Source organism: Periophthalmus magnuspinnatus, chromosome 14 (assembly GCF_009829125.3).
Source record: "Periophthalmus magnuspinnatus isolate fPerMag1 chromosome 14, fPerMag1.2.pri, whole genome shotgun sequence".
Taxonomy (NCBI): domain Eukaryota; kingdom Metazoa; phylum Chordata; class Actinopteri; order Gobiiformes; family Gobiidae; genus Periophthalmus; species Periophthalmus magnuspinnatus.
The window spans coordinates 26,815,608-26,833,203 of NC_047139.1; the positions used below are offsets into that span (position 1 = coordinate 26,815,608).

Genomic DNA, 17,596 nt, shown 5'->3' on the forward strand with positions numbered 1-17,596 from the left:
CATCCAACTTAACCGCTTGTGTGCTGCAGGTATTTTTTGACTGTTGAGTAACTGAACTTAAATATACATTCATAGTATGACAAAGGTATAAACAAGATAAACTAAATTAAAGAACAACTTCATTTCTAGCAGTGGCTGCCAGCCTTCATCTCCCTGTGTAAGTAACTGCTCCTTGAGCTGTTTTAAGTAGATTTGTATTGGTTTCCTGTTGGTGAAGTGCAAAGACAAAGTGTTTTCCATGTGCAACAGTGTTTTGTCTCCTCCCGTGCTCACATGAGTGTGTGAGGCGGGAGGACAGGAGCTGAGGACAGTTCCCGGGAGTGCGCACACCAAGCCCCCGGGCCTCTGCAGCTCATAAACAGATGTGTCCTTGTCCCCAGCCAAGCACAGCCACTCAAGTGGCAAAGCAGGGGCCCAATAATTGTGAAGAATTGAAAGCTAAATATTGGCTTTATCTCCTCAGTAATAAAAGGGCCATGAAATTGATTTAATGCTGCAGCGCTTCTCTTGGGTGGCTTCTTACAGTGTGAGCACAAAACAATGAGCAGCAGCCATCTATTAATTAACCCACCTAATCCTGCAAAGTTAATCTCTCACCACAACTTTGCCCGCAACTAACTTCCAAGCCACTGGGTCTACTGGGGGTGTCATGGCAAAGGCAATGAGGGGAGCCCAGAAAGAGAGAGAGGGGAGGGCGTGACGGCACAAGGAAACACAGGATATTGTGGACATCATTAACATAGTGTGAGAACTGATTTGTGTTTTCATAAAAAGAGGCAGAGATATAATTTGAGCTGTTGGAAGTAGTTAGTGGTGTCTGGTGCAGCCAAAACGCAGCTGACTTTCATTGCTTTTTGTTGTCATTTGGATTCCTCGTGCCTTTTGAACATGCTGCCTCAGTCCCTTTTCTTCTGCTCTGAGCTGTTAGACAGTTGGGGGAAAGTGGCCTTTCTTTTTCTTCTTCACCTGGCTGGCAGTCACAGCGTGATGGCACCTCACATTCATGCTCATATTGTGTGGACAGACTTGTGAATTACCTCCTTCTCAGAGCCTGATGAAAAGCTCTGTTTTTCTCTTTGGCTGTGGCTGGGCTGACCCTGCCCTCTCACCTCCTCCTCTGCCTGTGCTCATCACTCTTTGTGTGAGCCCCTTGTGGTGGAAGAGCTGTATAAGGCTGCCTTGGAAAATAGGTCACCCGCTGATGCTCCTCTCACCTCCACAGCATTCAAAAAATAATCCTCTAAGGTGTCCTGTGCCATTTTGTAATGTCTAAAGCACAGAATCGGAAATCGGACCAAAGCACAAGTGAAACGCACACTTAGCTTTAAAAAAACACGTCATATTCAAATGGAGGGAATCTGGTGAGGAAAGCATTTCCTGTGGAGATAATTTTAGGAGTCTGATTAGGCAGGGATGGTGTAAGGCCTAGAGTGAGGAATCTCATCACCAGCGCTAATGACATGCCATTCGTGAGCTGAGAGAGGAGCCGGGCCCAGGGCTTGGACTAGCCTCCGTCAGGCCACCTCCAGCTACCGTGTTCATTAAGGCCAACATTGTAATTACAATTCACTGATACTGCTTTGGCTTAATTACTGAATGATTATTAGGCTGATATTTGTCGGAGTAATCGCATGCTTAAGATGGGGATTTATACTTGTACGCTCTGAAACTCATTTGTCAAGGTTTCCTTTAAATTAAACAGATTAACTAAAACATATTTGAATAGTAAATATTTAAACACAGTATTTGCCATAGAGGAACAAATACCACACTTGTTTGTGTAACTGCAGATCACTGTAAAACAAATCAATAGTAATTCCACAGATATCTATCTGATCTGTATGTCTTCTACTTAAATAGCCGGCCAGAGGGAGACTGTAGAGCCCAGCGCGTAACAGTGGCTGGTTTATATTTCATAGAAACTTGCACTAATTGGGATCAGTCTTGTACAAAAAGCAGGAAGAGTCCCCAGAGTTGGGACTATTATGCCGACGTCTTTGCAGCTGAGAAGTGGCCATAATCTTTTTTCCAAAGAATGTGACATAAACAGCCTCTGGAGCCGCACTGCCTTTCTCTAATCTAATCAGGGAATTTACAAAGACTGCAAAACTGTGGCCAAAATCACATTCTCTTGTTGTTTGTTGGCGAGGAAAATGTCATGATTGTTATTCATTGTGAATACAAAAAATACTTATTTTCTGTTATCTATCCTGTTCATTTCTGTAATCTCAAAAAGACTGTTTGAGTTTTCTACATGGTCTGTGTTTTTTAAAACAGTCAACATTTTGTACTGTTTTGACTCAAAATAAAAACGTGCCCCACATCCGTGATCAGTGAAAGGCTATGCTCTATGTAACTCCATAAAAGCAGTAGCTCCCAACATCCTGGTCACGGCCTACGCAATGGCTGATGTCTACAATAATGTATATATAATAATGTTACCGTGCATTAAGGATTGACTTTGAATTCATCTGTTTAAATGGCAATACATTTTTGAGTGCGCAAGTTCATATCACAGCATTGAACAGTTACCAAAAGTGGTTCTGATTAGATATTGTAAGTAGTATGACTGAATATGTGCATCAGTGTTCTTTTCATCAAGTTAAATCATCATTTTAGAAGTTGGTAAGTTGCGTATTCAAAGCACAGTGACATTGGCACAGCCCTGGCACAGTCTGTCAGGATTCCCCGTTTTCCAACATCTGTAGTAGAGTGTAAAGCTCGCTGAGTTGCTTGTGGCCATATTTGAGTCTGTGTGTGGATCAGTGGCTCTGCAGGGCTTTGGAATATCACAGTGGCTTCTGTAGCGTAGTGTGCTGATAGATGTCGCCCCTGACACCAGCCCCCATCTTCTGACAGCTATAGTTTCATCCTCTGCTCTGAGCGCTGCATCTCCGCACTGGGATCCACTCATCCATATGCGCTTCTGTATGTGTGTGTGTTTGTTATAGGCTTCCCGGCGACGGCGTACGGACCGGTGGCGGCGGCGGCAGTAGCAGCGGCGCGTGGCTCAGGTAGGGGGGCCCGTGGAAGAGGCGGATACTTGGCGTACCCACAGAGCGCAGGGCCAGGTAAACGCTCTGTCCGTGTGCTGTGTGCAGGCTGCTGCTCTCTGCTTCTCCCCATAGACACCGTCCTCCAGGCCCCTGCACCCACCGCTCCTAAAAACAGATAGACAGGGCAGCACACACAGGCGGATACACAATCTAACACTGCGCAGTGTAATCTGCAGGTTCAGTTTGAGGAACATCTAAACTATTCATCATAAAAAAATCACATAATTTTTTAATGCGCTTACATCAAACCAGCAGCACCGCTTAAGACCACAAAGATAACATTCTAATGATATAGACAAACACAAATTATTCTAACACATGTTCTGTTGAATACTACTACGGGAAGGGTCTGGTAAGGCTGATTGTAACTCAAAGTCAACAAATTACCTTTTAATATTGTGCTTACATCAAACCTGCAGCATAATAACACATAGATATCATTCTAATGATGTAGACAAATGATTCCAACACATTTTTTATTGAATACTACTAAAATTGTTTTGTAATGTTTCCGCTGTATACCCATAGATGGTCGCACATCTACTACTCCACATGTTTCAAAGAAATGTAAACCTCCTACACAAACTCTCTCTTTTCGTTAAGTTTGAAGTTCACATACACAAATACAGCATAGTCTACACTACAGCTTAAAGGTGCACTACAAAGCTTTTCTGGTAGGGGGCCTACATCTGCTTGTCTCCATGTAGATGTTATTGTTTATGTGGATATGTTCAATATTGTAGCATTATATTTATCTATATCAGTGAAAACAATCAGGTGACACCAAGAGGCCAAGATACTGCTCTGAAGAGAATGAATCGCTTTCATGGTTATTTGAACTTTAAATAAGCCCATTGTGAAATAAATGCAAGACATGCTTTACTTAAACATTCTTGGCAAAAAAATTGCATCTCCATGGAGTCAAGTAGGTGATGGACCATCCAGCAGAAAAGTTACATAATGCACCTTTAAGTTCAGTTTGTACATTTATGTACATATTAATCATGACTAATCACCAAACTAAGAACATATAACATATAGATTACACTCTAATGTACATACTACAAACACATATAAATGATTCTAATACAGCTTCTAATGAATACTACTACAGTTATGTGGTCATTCTGATAGTAACTTGTGCACATAGCATCAGTACATGCTGACATTGTTCTGTATTGTTTGTATTGTAGATGTACAAGTCCACATGTTAAAGTATAGCATACGTACTATGCAAACCTTTATTAGCTTTAAATGTGTTCACACAATAGTAATATTTCACTGAATTGTGTGTGTTTTCATCATATTGTTTCTACATTCACCACATAGTGGTTACTAAACAATTTGAAACTAATTAGGGCTTATTTTGAGATGAATAATTGTGGTAGTTGTGTAAGCTCCTGCCAGTTGGCCCATCTTACCCATGTGATTGGTGTTGCATTTGGGTTCAGCAGGGAATTTGACATTATTGTTTCTCTAAACTTGAATGAATGAGTGAGGCGGAAGACCTGAGTTTGAACTTTATACTAACTAACTCAAGATGTTGCACACTCTCACTGCATCACTGTGCTGACTTTATATTAGCAACTGTTGCATCTGGTGCCTTTCAAACACACTCTGGGGGGAAATTATGAAGCCAAGTGAAATCTAGGTTTTAATATTAATTGCACTTTCACTTAATCACTTAACTTTAGAGGGTTCTCTCGTCTAAAAACCCCAGGTTATAATTAAGATGCAGAAATATTACACAAGCGAACAGCCAGTTAATTCCACCTTTTAGCTTATTACACTTTTTAAATGATTTGTGTAATTTAGACGTGTATGTCTTTATATTGGGCCAGTCCAAAGTTGGACTGTGTGACGTGGACCCAGGGCCGTGTGATGTTATAGATGGACCGTGAGAAAGGCATGATTATGTATGCACTCATTTCTCATTTTGTATCTAAGTTGAAGTATAATTTGTTCCAGTATTTCTACTTTATAACTTGCTTAAAGTAGCAGTTTCTGATGGAAGGCCTGCCACCTGCTTTTCTCCTTGGAGATTATTATTTTGCCTGGAATATTTCGCAGTAAGGCATTAAACTATATTTTTTCATGAGTTTCATGTTACTGTTATAGGTGATATTTTGAGGGCTTTATACCATTCAGAAGATAGAAGTATTTAGTTTTAAAGTGTTTATTTTTTTAGCAACTGTCCTAATTTTTCACCATTCTGAAACCTATGGATAAGCAGATGATGCTACCAGAAGTTGGATGTTTTTCAAGGTTTTTTGTTTGTTATACACACACACATACTGTGGGCCATATTCCAGGCAAAACAATAACATCTCCATGGAGATAAGCAGGTGGCAGCCCCTCCACCAAAAAAGTTACATAGTACACTAAATTATTTTAGTGAAATACCTGTGAGCTGTGACTTTAAACTGCTTTCTTGAGATCAGATGGCTTAAGACAAATCAACATTTAACTAATTCAACCAAACCAACCAATAGTATAGTATGTTTCTGCCTTTTCCCACACAGAAGAGAACAGCAGCAAGATGCTGTTTCACTGTCTTTAACTCAGCATTGATTGACTTGTTGGCTTAATTTAGAGCTGCTGCTTTTTCCACCCGTACAACTGTAAATCCAATAGCTGTCAATAGGAGTTTTCTTGACTGCCTTATACAAGCATTGTCTCGCTCACAAAGGAAAATAAAAAGATATGAGCTGTAATAATGATCGATAGTAGTACATGCACAATAAAAATGCTGAATACTGTGAAAAGTGTCATTAAAAATGAAAGGGTCGGCTGGCATACTTCATTAAAGAATAAAAATGAAAACACATAATAGAAGCTATTACATAAAAAACAAGCATTTATTTTCATAGCAATCTACAAAAAAGATTGGGAATGGCCTTGTTGAACTTTTTACGTTTTACAATATTTTTTACCAATTTTAAATTATCACAAGTGTACAACTGTATTTAATTTTCAGATTTTTTTTATGATTTAATTTGCATCACATTAGGCTGCTGCCTTTTTATTTACATTATTACACAGTGACACAGCTTTTTGTGCACCTGGGATTGCACCTTTCTTGACCTTGAGTTGAATAACAGCACAAGATAAACATAAACTGGTACTTTGAGACATTACCTTAAGTATCTTACCTCAGTATTAACACTTTGATGTCCACGTGTAAATTTTCCTCATATGAACTTAAATCAAGTGAACAGGCCAATCAGATGCTCTTTTTCTCACTTCGATTTCTACCATTCTACATTTTCAAAACAAACAATTTACTGGGAACAATTGCACTAAAACATCACTAAGGAGCAGGAATGTTGATTTGGGGGTTGGCGTCGTCGGCAGCAGCCAGGAAGCAAGACGTGATAGCAACCATTATGTACAGTTTAATTCTGACAGCTGCAAATGGAGGAACAGACAAGTAAATGATTATGAACCGAGGGGCTTGGAGGAGGGTGACGAAGATGAAGGGTTAGACTGGTAAACACTGACATCATGGCCGCTTTTAGACTTTTTTTAACAAAGCACTTTAAAATATATGGCTTGGTAATTTCCTTGCACTGTCTCATGCTGTCTCAAAATAAGCTCAAATACAATGCATCTCAATACACCTATTAGCGTATTATGATGCTATTATTACCATTATTCCTAGTCATTAGCTCACTATTTCTTGTAGAGGCCTTCACAATATCTGCTTCACAATAGCCCGCCGCAGCTGCAGTCAATAGCTCTCAGCCCGGTGTATTTTTAGCCCATCAAAAATGATTGATTTAGATTTGCGGATGATTTATTGTAGTGTTTTCAATAGTGCTAATAGCATACTCCAAAGAGTGATGTGCTCAGCTCCGCTCTCCTCTCTGGTAGTGCCGTGTGCAGAACAGAGGACACAGACCGTTTGACCTTCCTGTCTTGTCGTTTGGGGACGTCTCCGCACCTCGATGCTGTGAATTCATTTGTAGCGCGCGCTGGGCCCAAATCGCAGCGCAGATAGGGAATGGAGAGGTCTGGATTGTGTGTCTGTCATTTAAAAGGTGATTTTAGAAGGAGATGAGGCGCATGGGCAGCAGTGGGCTTTGACTCCACCTACAGTCTTCACAGAGCAATAGGACAGTGTTGTGAAGTAACTAAACGTGTACCGGGAATATCCAGAATATCATTTGTATTCTGCATTGTGGTGGGTTTCTCTTTAATGTGGTGGTATTCAGAAAACAATTACTTCAATTACTTCAATATCTAAAATCAAAGAATCATATTGTGGTACTTTGAACGACATGGTTATGGTGCTTAATATTACTATAATATAATGTACCTTATTCAGAATACTGTTACTGTAATGATACAAAAATGTTACAAACTATGTTTTAAAGCAGATATTCAGTATTCTGTAACTAAATCCATTTTCAAGTATACTTCCCAGCACTGACTGTAGAGAGGGTCAGCAAGTTTTAAATATTTATTCAAACTTATTGCATTAACATTAAAATGCACATTATGTTGATATTAATTTTAAATCATTACCCATAACAATATTTTTATATTATGTGACCTGCCCAAGGGTTACTAATATAATTTTCTGTGTATTCAAAGTGACGAAAGTATGCATTATAAAAAATAAATGCCACCATATAACCAACCAGAAGAAATATGTTTATGTAAATAAGTTTTAATAAAATGTCCCCAGGTCACAAAATAAAATGTCAAGGGCTTTAATGAAAAAGGACAAGAGACACTCCAATGTTTCTCCAATGTCCCTAAATGTCAACTCTGATTTTCACCCCTCAGTATTTTAAATTATTATTGTTGATTTAAAAAAAATTCTGACATTAGGCAAAACTGTGTAAATATTTGTGTTCTTAATGTGTCAGTGTTGTCATTTAGACACAGACAAAACAGTTTGCACAACATTAAAAATCTCACCCTGTTTGTGCTATGGAGACATTTCTCAACAGTCCATAGTCCTCCTTGTGCACTATTTGTCACAGGTAAATGCACCGAGCTGCCTCTAAACTTGGAGACATTTTGGCAGAGGGCAGTGTGATTGTGCCTGCAGAGTTCAACACATAAAATAACACTGCACTCTCTCTCTCTCTCTCTCTCTCTCGCTTTCTCTCCCCTTTCTCTCTCTTTCCATTACTGCCTCTCCCCCTCTTTTCTCAATCTTTCTCTTACTCTCTCTCCCTCCGCTCTCTCTACCATCTTTCTTTTCTCTCTCTTTCACTTATTCTCTCTGTTGCTCCTCTCTTTCTCTGCCTTACTCACACTTTCTCCTCTCTCTCTCTCTCTCTCCTGTCTGTCTCTCTTCTCTCTCTCTCTCTCTCAGTCCCTCCCTCTCTCTCTCTCTCTCTCTCAGTCCCTCTCTCTTCTCTCTTTTCCTCTCTCTTCTCTCTCTCTCTCAGTCCCTCTCTCTCTCTTCTCTTTTCCTCTCTCCTCTCTCTCTGTCTCTCTCTCTGAGACGGGCCGGCCCAGATGATGACAAGGTATATTTTGGCCTCCTCTCTGTGGCACTCACACCAGATAGGGCCGTGCAGCGCGCCATAATAAGACGTCTTTTGAAGATGCAGGCTCTTCACCAGCTTTTAAAGTTCTCCAGGGAAACTTGTATTGCTCATAGAGGCACAATTGTCATTCTGGGATCACATTCAGTTTTTCAGATTTTGGCAATTCATTTCTATAGTCATGCATAAATAATTTCTTCAGTTAATTTGACACATTTATCCTACTTCAGCATAATAATAATCTAAAATCTATGCAAAGTTATTATCATTAGCAGTGTTTACAGATGGGACAAGATGTCATGCCACAAGATAAAATTGCCACAACATTGCACACATGCAGAAAATGAGCTTGTGAGATGTTTTCTCACTTTTACATTTGAAAAAGAGGCTTAAGCACTGATGAGTTACGCTTTATGAGAAGCTGTAGTTCTCAAAAGTAGTGCTACAATGACAGCAAAAATATCAAATAAAATAAATCAATAACCACACTATTTATTATAAAGTATGTCAAATCTTGTGTTTGAGAAACATAGAAGAGTACAGCTATGACCTCGCCCATTGAATTGAAGCAAATTTAAATAAGATATATGTCCCCACAAGAACATTGCAAAGACGGTGTTATTCTGTCAACCGGACTCCTTACTCAATACAACCAGGGAGTGTTGGTTTCATTGTAGTTAGCTCCTCCCTTCAGACGGATATAACGCAGTGACCTTCCAGTAACCTGATAGAACTGAAGAAGCCTCTTGGATGAGTGGAGAAACGTACTCACTCCAAAACAGTTTGTTCAGTTGACAGAATAAAATTTTCTTTAGTGATGAAACCTACGTGGACGTGGAGGGATTACACAGACCCCCACAAGGACAAGAAACACTGATGTTATTAGATTTTTGACAGTGCTTCATGAAACTACGCTGAGTTACCAAAACAACACATTTATGTCGATTATACAACTATATAGAAACAGTATTTTTTCCTGGAGGTTTCTTCTGTCACTGCTTTGTGGCCTGTCCTCTGCAGCCTGCCAGCCCTCTCCATCTTGAGTCCACGTAGGCGCTGTGTTGTGTGCTTGTCAGATGAAAGGCGGTGGTAAAATGCAGCTGATGCAGATGCAGGTGACAGAGTGAACTTCACAGGTGTCACTCCACTCGGCTGGAGTGTTCTGTGTCCCTGTGAGCTCCAGCACAGCTCAAATGTCACGCTTAGATGTGGGCCTTACCTGCAGTGTACACAGACACAGCCCATTCTGCCGCTTTTAGACATCAGAGAGAGAGGGATGGGGAGAAGAGGGCAGAGAGGAAGAGAGAGAAGGGGGGAGAGAGAAAAAGAGAAAGGGCCGTGTGCAAGCTTGGACTCAGGTGTGCAGTGCCTAAATTGGCTTTGGTCAGTCAGTGATGTGCACAAACTCAGCTGCTGGGGAAAATGTATGTGTGAGCGGCTTTTTTAGCTATTGAGCCCTTTAAGTTAGAAAAGGTGGGTAGTGAGGAGTTCAGGGCTTGATAATAACACTAGTATTAACCAGTGATAAGTATAATATTCTAAGCAATGTTAGATTTGATCCTAGACACTTAAGCAATTTTGAGCAATAAATACTGTAAAAGAAAAAAGTCGCAAAGCAAAAAAGTTAATGTCAAATTGGTGTCTCCTTGATAATGCAGCTACTGATATTACTAGTTAAACATACACTATTTTTGCTCTGTTTGTTGTTGTGTTTTCTCTTAACTTAATACAAAATACTCCAATGTCAGTGTTTGCCACTCAACCCACCTCTCCTTTGTTCTCCTCAAACTCGCTCCTCTCACTTATCTCTTTTCTCCTCTGAAAAAACACAGCGGCTCGTGTGACAGACATTTCCAAATTAAGATCATTATCAATGTAGACCAAATAAGGCGTGTGTGATGCCATGGTGCCTGGGAGCGCCGCGTCTGATTGGCTGCTGCTCTAAGATAGATCAATATGGCTCTTTGTCAGCTCAGGTCTATTTGTTCTGATGTTAATCTGTGCTCTGAGGCCACAAGTGCTCTACATGTACACGCCGGTCAAAAGTTTCACAACACCTCTGCTTTTCTAGTTATTCATAGATTTATACAAGAAACAATGGCAAATGAAGTAATAAACTGATATTTTCGAATTGTTTTATAAACGTTAAACCTTCTCTAAACAACTTGAGTCTAAGTTTTGAGTCAGGTCAGGCCATTGTATCTGGTTTTGGTATTGGTTGGACAGGTCAGGTTATAATATTGTTGCTGTTATTATAATATGTGACAGTGGTTCAAACTAAATAAAAGAACCTTTGGTGTATTTAGTGCAACATCTTAAGCAAAGCGCCTGTTCTTTCTGTGTACGTATGTGTGTTCCCATGGAGAGGTGTGGCTCAGAGGGCAGACTGTCCCTGTGCGCGGCCCGGGCTCGGCTCACAGCTGTGGGGAGCAGATGCTCCGGGCTGCAGCTCAGGCCTCAGGGACCAGAGCGCTCTGCCCTCCAGGGGACCACACTCTGTCTGTGGAAGAACACTGCACTGCGTTTGTCACATGCTAAAGTAAAGGCCAACACACACCAGAATGCGTCATGGCTCTTAAAAAGGCTTTAACACAGCTCTTGCAGTGTTTTAAATAGGAGTTTTATCTGCAGATTATTTATAAAATGAGGACATACTTTGAGTAATCTCTTAAACAAGGCAATCACAGCCTGCAGTTTTACTGATTTTTTTGTTAATAACCGAGCTGCTGTATTTGGTGGCTGAATATACAATTTTATCAACAGTAAAACTGTAGTAGTGTAATTGCTTTGGCATAAATCAAAGATTTATTTTTAAAAAGGTTGTATTCCCTGTTCAAATATAGTTGAATAGTTGAATAAAAATCGTACACACTTCTGTATCTCATGTAGGTACTTTGTATTCACAGCCAGTGTAGTTAAATTCACAGTAAATGTGAGACTGTGCTAATCCACATTGAAGTGATGAGTAAACTTTGATTATAAATGCTGTAGGGGAATACTGTAAACAAATCAATTGTTGAGGCTTTGAGAAGAAGAGGAGGCAGTCCTGGCAGCAGCACTGTTTATGGAGCCGAAGCAGACAGACATTTTGTGGGCACTGAGCCGATCAGGTGGATGTGCCGTAAGTACGACCATAATACCATGATGCAAGTCAGTGTAATGCACTATATGAAAACCCAGTATCCTTAGAAATATTATTGGGCACATAAGGCAGAGAGTGTTTACAAGAATAAGTGAGGGTTTACATCACTTTAATGTGCATTTATCTATGATTGTAGCATTTGATTGTTAATTGTGTTCATTGTTTTGCCTTTTACAGATTATTTGATGATGAAGACTCATTTGTTAATAGCAGTGGTGTGCCATCCCTGCTGGCCCTGACATTTCAGCAAAAAAGTCTAAAACTAATGATTTTATTACATCACTAGAATTCTTTCAAAGACAACATAAATATGAGCGTCATATCAGATTTGATACTATTTTGAGAGTTACATGTGCAAAAATGACTCTTTCCTTAGACCTTCTGTTTGCACGCTGCTGGCCCTAGCATTAAAACTGACCAATCAGATTGTCCTTTTGCAGCTGTTTGCCAGGTAGACACCTGTCCTGCTGCACTGGCTTAGTCCTGCCCAGGTCAGCTGTGTGCTCAGTGCTGAGCCCGGCCCTGTCCTGTCATCACTATACAGGCCACTAGTTGGCGCCAGATTGTTTGTCTGCCTGAGTGACTATGGCGCTAGTCTGTTAGACTGTTTCATTTTTGGTGGAAATTGAAAGAAAAAGATAGAATATGCTTCCATTTGGAAATAATGGGATTATTTTTCAAAGAGAAACAGTTTATGTTTGTTAGTTAGTTGTAATGAAATGTTCAGAAGAGCATCTAAAACATCCAGACTACTATAGTCAAGGATTTATTGACACTCAGGCGTCATTGAGCACAGAATGAATAAACTGTTGAATTTGTGGATTATACTTCATGGTTGGATTACACATCGCATGGCGGCATGTAGGCAACATGTGTGAAAGGTCTCGCTCGTCTGTGAGTGAGGTGCTGGTGTATCATACGGTTTATGTGCAGAAACTTGGATTATAGTTTCTTATAGTCTAATGAGAAAGCAAATTTAAAATGTGTTCATTATAGTTGTGTCCAGTTGTTGACGGTGCTGTGCTTGTGCGTTCTGACTCGGTGTGTGCACTTGTGTGGTTGTATCAAACAGCTGATGCATTGTGATGGGTATTTTATGCGCTTAAGCAGTAAGGCAGTCAGTGTAGTCAACAAATGCACTAAATGCTGCGGAGAATCAGCAGTGCATGTGTTCTGCGTGCATTAAACTGGGTTGGCTAAGCCCTGCCTCAGTGCCTCCTCCAGCGCTGCTCCGCAGGTGAGCGCACGAGCTGAGAGGCTGTATATGGTCACTTTGGCATCTGTAGACCTACATATAGTTATATCTGTAAATATGGGCTGCTGGCCCAGGTCTCGAGGCCACAGGTTAATCACTGGTTAATAGTGTCCACAATGCTTTTTTGCAAACTAAAACTCGTTTTAAAATGTGAAACCCAAATTATCGTCTTTTGTTATAGACTTTTCCAGTATGCATGGGCTCATTGTTGTCTACCTGGGACTGCATCAAAAGTGAAACTATTTTTTGCCCTTGCAGTTTGAAAGTTCACATTGGTTGACCACAAGCAGGCTGTCAATAGTCACAGTGCTGTCATTCTTTCTCATGCTTCTTTTTGATCACACAATTCTTTTGTGTTCTATTTATCTATATTGAATAATACTATGTATTTTTAGTCTTTCAAAGACACTTGATAAAATATTGATGTTAGGACTTGCAATCAGTAGTCTGTTTTACCATCACGAAATCTAAGCATGATTCGCAAAGCCGCCTATAGCTAAAAATAATTCTCAGATGTTACAGTTGTTGAAGGAGATAACATGACTGAGAGATATTAGATATAATTCATTGCGGTCATTAAATGCTACCAGTGTCGCTTGTGGGCTCTTCTTCACTCCACGCAGCCTTGACCAGGCATGTCGGAGAAAAAAATGGTGTGTCCAAAGCAAAAGGCCAGCGCTGTCAGCTGCGTGCCTCCTCACAATGGGATAATCTGGGGCGACTGTCGATAACTGCCTGGCCTTTCTGCGCTGGGCCAGAGCAGAGCCACATAGAGCCAAATCTGCATTCACGTCTCCACAGCCCGCACCTCCTCGCCTCTGAAGCAAATGAGTTGCACTGATTTACCACACTGTTGCATATTGTTCCAGTGTCAGCCCTTCGCCCTGATGTAACTTCTCCTCAACCAATGCCCAGATAAGAACGTACAAATCAATAGCTCTGTTCAGTTTGTCCATCAGTGAAGACGAGAGGGCATAAAATGAAAAGATAGACAATACTAATAAATAAAAAACACAAGCCTAAGTATGGGTGTGTAAAAGCACAAAGAAATCATCTGTTAAAATTCATTAGCCAAGCTTCTGTGAACACAAAATGACAAGACATTAAATATGTATTATTTATGAAATGTCGGTGCTCTCTGAATAGGGTGTCTAGTGCTGTTAATTACTCAGCCATTCATTCAGAAAAGATTATTTCAAATGGAAAGTGAAGGCAAGGCTAGACAGCAAAAGAGCTGTTACTTCTTTTCCTTTCACGCTATTTTTAAATGACATTGGTGAAAATGGGGAAAAGCTAATTATGGTACAGCACTAAGATTCGAAGCTAATTTGAGCAGCAGCCATGTCAGGTTTATTGACATCTTGTGTTGGAGTGATGTGGTTTGATGGCCTCTGAGGGGTTGGCGCGGAGGGCGACGGGGGACTGACTTGCTCCATGCAGATATGAGAAAATCAACTGTTGGGAATAGATTTTTAGAAGCGCGTATTCCCAGGACGACCTGGTTGTTGACTGCCGAAAGAGCAAGCTAATTCATATGTATTTCAGGGGGGCTGCTTTGTGGAGCGTGTGAATGGATTAATCTGCCAGTTTTGTTAATACTATTGTTTGGATCACATGTGCTGCTTTTGTTATCCAGATTTTTTATTGTTGTATTAGATAGATCATTTTCATTACAGGAATGATGGTTGAGAGACAGACAAGATCGAAAATAGAATTGAATGACGTAAAGGTATCATGGAATATTGAACTTTTAGAAGACAAAAGATAAGAGTGACGATAAAAATAATAATAATTGTGAGTAAAGCCAAGACCCTATTGAGTTGCCCCTGATTTTTACGATCTTAGAAACATGAAAAACAGATCTAGTTAATTTCAACGGTTTTGCAGTGATCCAAAGTTATTCCTCACTTACCTTAAGCATTTCAAATTATTGCGATCAGTTTCTGAATGCTTTTCATAGCTCTCAGAGAACAGTACAAAGTTTTGCTGTGACATTAAAGCTAGCAACAACTAGCATGCTAACACGTACTGACTGATTATCAGACAATAAAATGCTTTCTAACTAGATGCAGACAGTAAACAGCAGACTTATTTTGACCTCTGCTGCTGATACGATATATATGTGTACTGGGGCAAGACAAATTTTGCGCAAATATACAGGGAAAAATCGAGTACAGGACCTTTAAAAACGATACTACGTTCTGTAAATAGATAACATATCGATTATAGAACTGAAAAACTCATTCTGTCATCACCATTTGAACATGATAAATGGTTCAAATGTTCAGCTTGTGTGTCCCACTAAATGTAAACCACTATATCCTTTTGCTGTAGCACTTTGAAAGAGAAAAACACATTTTGTCCCAAGCCAGGGAGTCAGATACATTGTAGAGAGTTGTTTAATGTAACTCAGTAGGAGGCAGTGAGCAGATGGTATTATCCGAAACACTGGTGGATCTTTCATGGTCATGACGCTGTAGTTGTGATTTTAGCGTTCAGAGCGCTGGAGTGTGTGCTGTGCCTCTGATACTGTGGAGTGTGAATAATTCTGAGAAACACCAGTCGCACTGTGTTACAAAAATAACTAGTCACAGCAGTAGAACAAGCTACTTCATTGATCCGCTGCTTAAACTGCACTTTCTCTCAGACTTGTAGGAAGCGCACAAGCCTTTGTTTCCAAAAGGACACTCTAATTAAACGGTTTGAAAGATATACTCATAGTACTATTGACAATCCAGACACTTTTTATTTGTGTCCATCCAATCAAAGCTGTTCTTTAATATATCTGTCTAGTGTGTGTAGCTTTATCAACCACTGAGTAGTTTCAGTTTGATCCCATGTTGATCCCAGTGTCTTGAATTGGACCTTCTCTGGACAAGGGCAGTTTTTCAAAATTGCAGGAAAAGACTACAGCGAAGGCAATCCCCCTCTCTTGCAGTCCTCCATATTTTTTGTTCATTTGGGCAATCAATTTGTCCTTAAATCACTTCATGATCCAGTATTAAAATTTCCTGAAAAATCACCAAAAGCTGCTTATAATCACACACTAAATGTCTTCTCCGTGGCTGAGTCTTAACACTGCGCTGTCCTTAAGACTAGGAACACTGTATTTTATATATTATTTACTTGTACATTTCTGTCATTCATGGAGAGACCTAGAAAACCATCCTTACTTTAAAATGTCCTCAAAACTTGGATTGCTAACTGCGCGAGTAAAAAAGTTGGTATTGTACAAACTTGCAAACTCCTGACCATATATTTAACCATTCGAGTCTCTCCAGGCCACTGTGCAGTGCTATATTTTATCATCAGCCTGATTAGTTTTATTTTCCAACTCGGAGCTAAACGGGAGCGGCAGTGCTTTCAAGCTCTGTGGATCCTCCTTAAAGGCAGTCACCTGGCAAAGTGGGACCTAGCTCGGGGCATTTATCCACTTAAAGAGTGCCACCCCGATGATGTCAGTAACAGATGACTGCGAGACACCCCCGTTCTATTGCCACGCTGCGGCTTTGGTCACCCAGGGCAGGAGGCAGCAGAGGCAGTGGGGGCATGGGCAGATAATTATCAGTATAAATGAAGCCCCACGAACGATGCGCACTGTTGGGTACCCTGATCTAGTCTCCAAGGCAACCTCAACACACTCATTTGTTTTGTAGATGAGTAATTACATCCAATTAGCGGCCAGTGGAAAAAAGGGAGTCCAAGAAAGGGCCATTGTTCTGGATAGATTGTGTGAATATTAATAGTAGGGCGGTGGGTGATATGATGGGTGATAGTGGTGCAGCTGTGAGCCTGCTCTGCCCGGTCCAGTCCTGCACAGTGCATCAGGTGAACGCTGATGAAAATATATGGCTCAGAGTGAGACACAGAGAGACTGATCCAGCTGCCTGCCTCCACACAAGCCAACCACTTTTTACACAAGCCTGCCACAACACACCTGCAACTCAGAAACTTTAGGAAAAAATGCAAGAGTAAGAGGTAGTGTCGAGAAATGTGGAAATAAAATACGTGCTTAGGCTACACCCAAATTTGGATGTTAAAATGTACAGTCACATTCTCACGCCACATATTTTTGGCGTGTTTTCAGGTGTATCAAAGAAAAAGAACCATTAATGTGTTTTGTTCCTTGATGTCGTCCTTTAGTTCGTACAATGTAGATTCTGGAGTTACATTAAAATAGATAATGGCAATATCTTGTTCTATACAAAGTACCACCTCATATCATTATTATTTACACGTATTTATGAGGTAATTTCCTTGCAATAGAACATAATGATAGTCTAACACATAAATGAAATGCACAAAAAAGAATTTGAATTTGGCACTCAGTTCAGTAGTGTAATTCAGTATGGCAAATCCTTGAGTACAGCATTAACAGTGTCATTGTCAATGTTCAGAACTGAAATGGTTCTCCACAGTCTAATGCAGTATAAAGTGTATATTCAGTACTATTAGCTCCACATTATGTCAAATGAAACACTGAGTACAAATGTAAACACGTCTGTGTAAATAGTGTTATGGCAGCACTATTTCACTGCTGACAGCCCCTGGCTCCTGCCTCCGTACTCCTCTGAACTGGTGACACATCTTGGATGGACTCCTCACATATTTCCAATAACATATCTTGTGCTGTTGTCAA

The 17,596-nt window shown here is 40.3% G+C and overlaps 1 protein-coding gene across 14 annotated transcripts in view; it reads left to right on the forward strand.

Moving 5' to 3' along the window:
- msi2b (musashi RNA-binding protein 2b) overlaps positions 1-17,596 on the forward strand; it is a 261,906-nt gene that overhangs the window by 228,078 nt on the left and 16,232 nt on the right. For 8 of the 14 annotated variants that reach the window (XM_055226874.1, XM_055226876.1, XM_033979040.2 and 5 more), the window contains exon 11: positions 2,952-3,071. The exons of 1 other annotated variant lie outside the window; for it this stretch is intronic. In XM_055226874.1, the coding sequence (XP_055082849.1) occupies positions 2,952-3,071 (120 nt within the window). The remainder of the gene's footprint in view (positions 1-2,951; positions 3,072-17,596) is intronic. 5 more of the 14 variants (XM_055226875.1, XM_055226879.1, XM_055226877.1 and 2 more) reach the window with 1 other exon arrangement.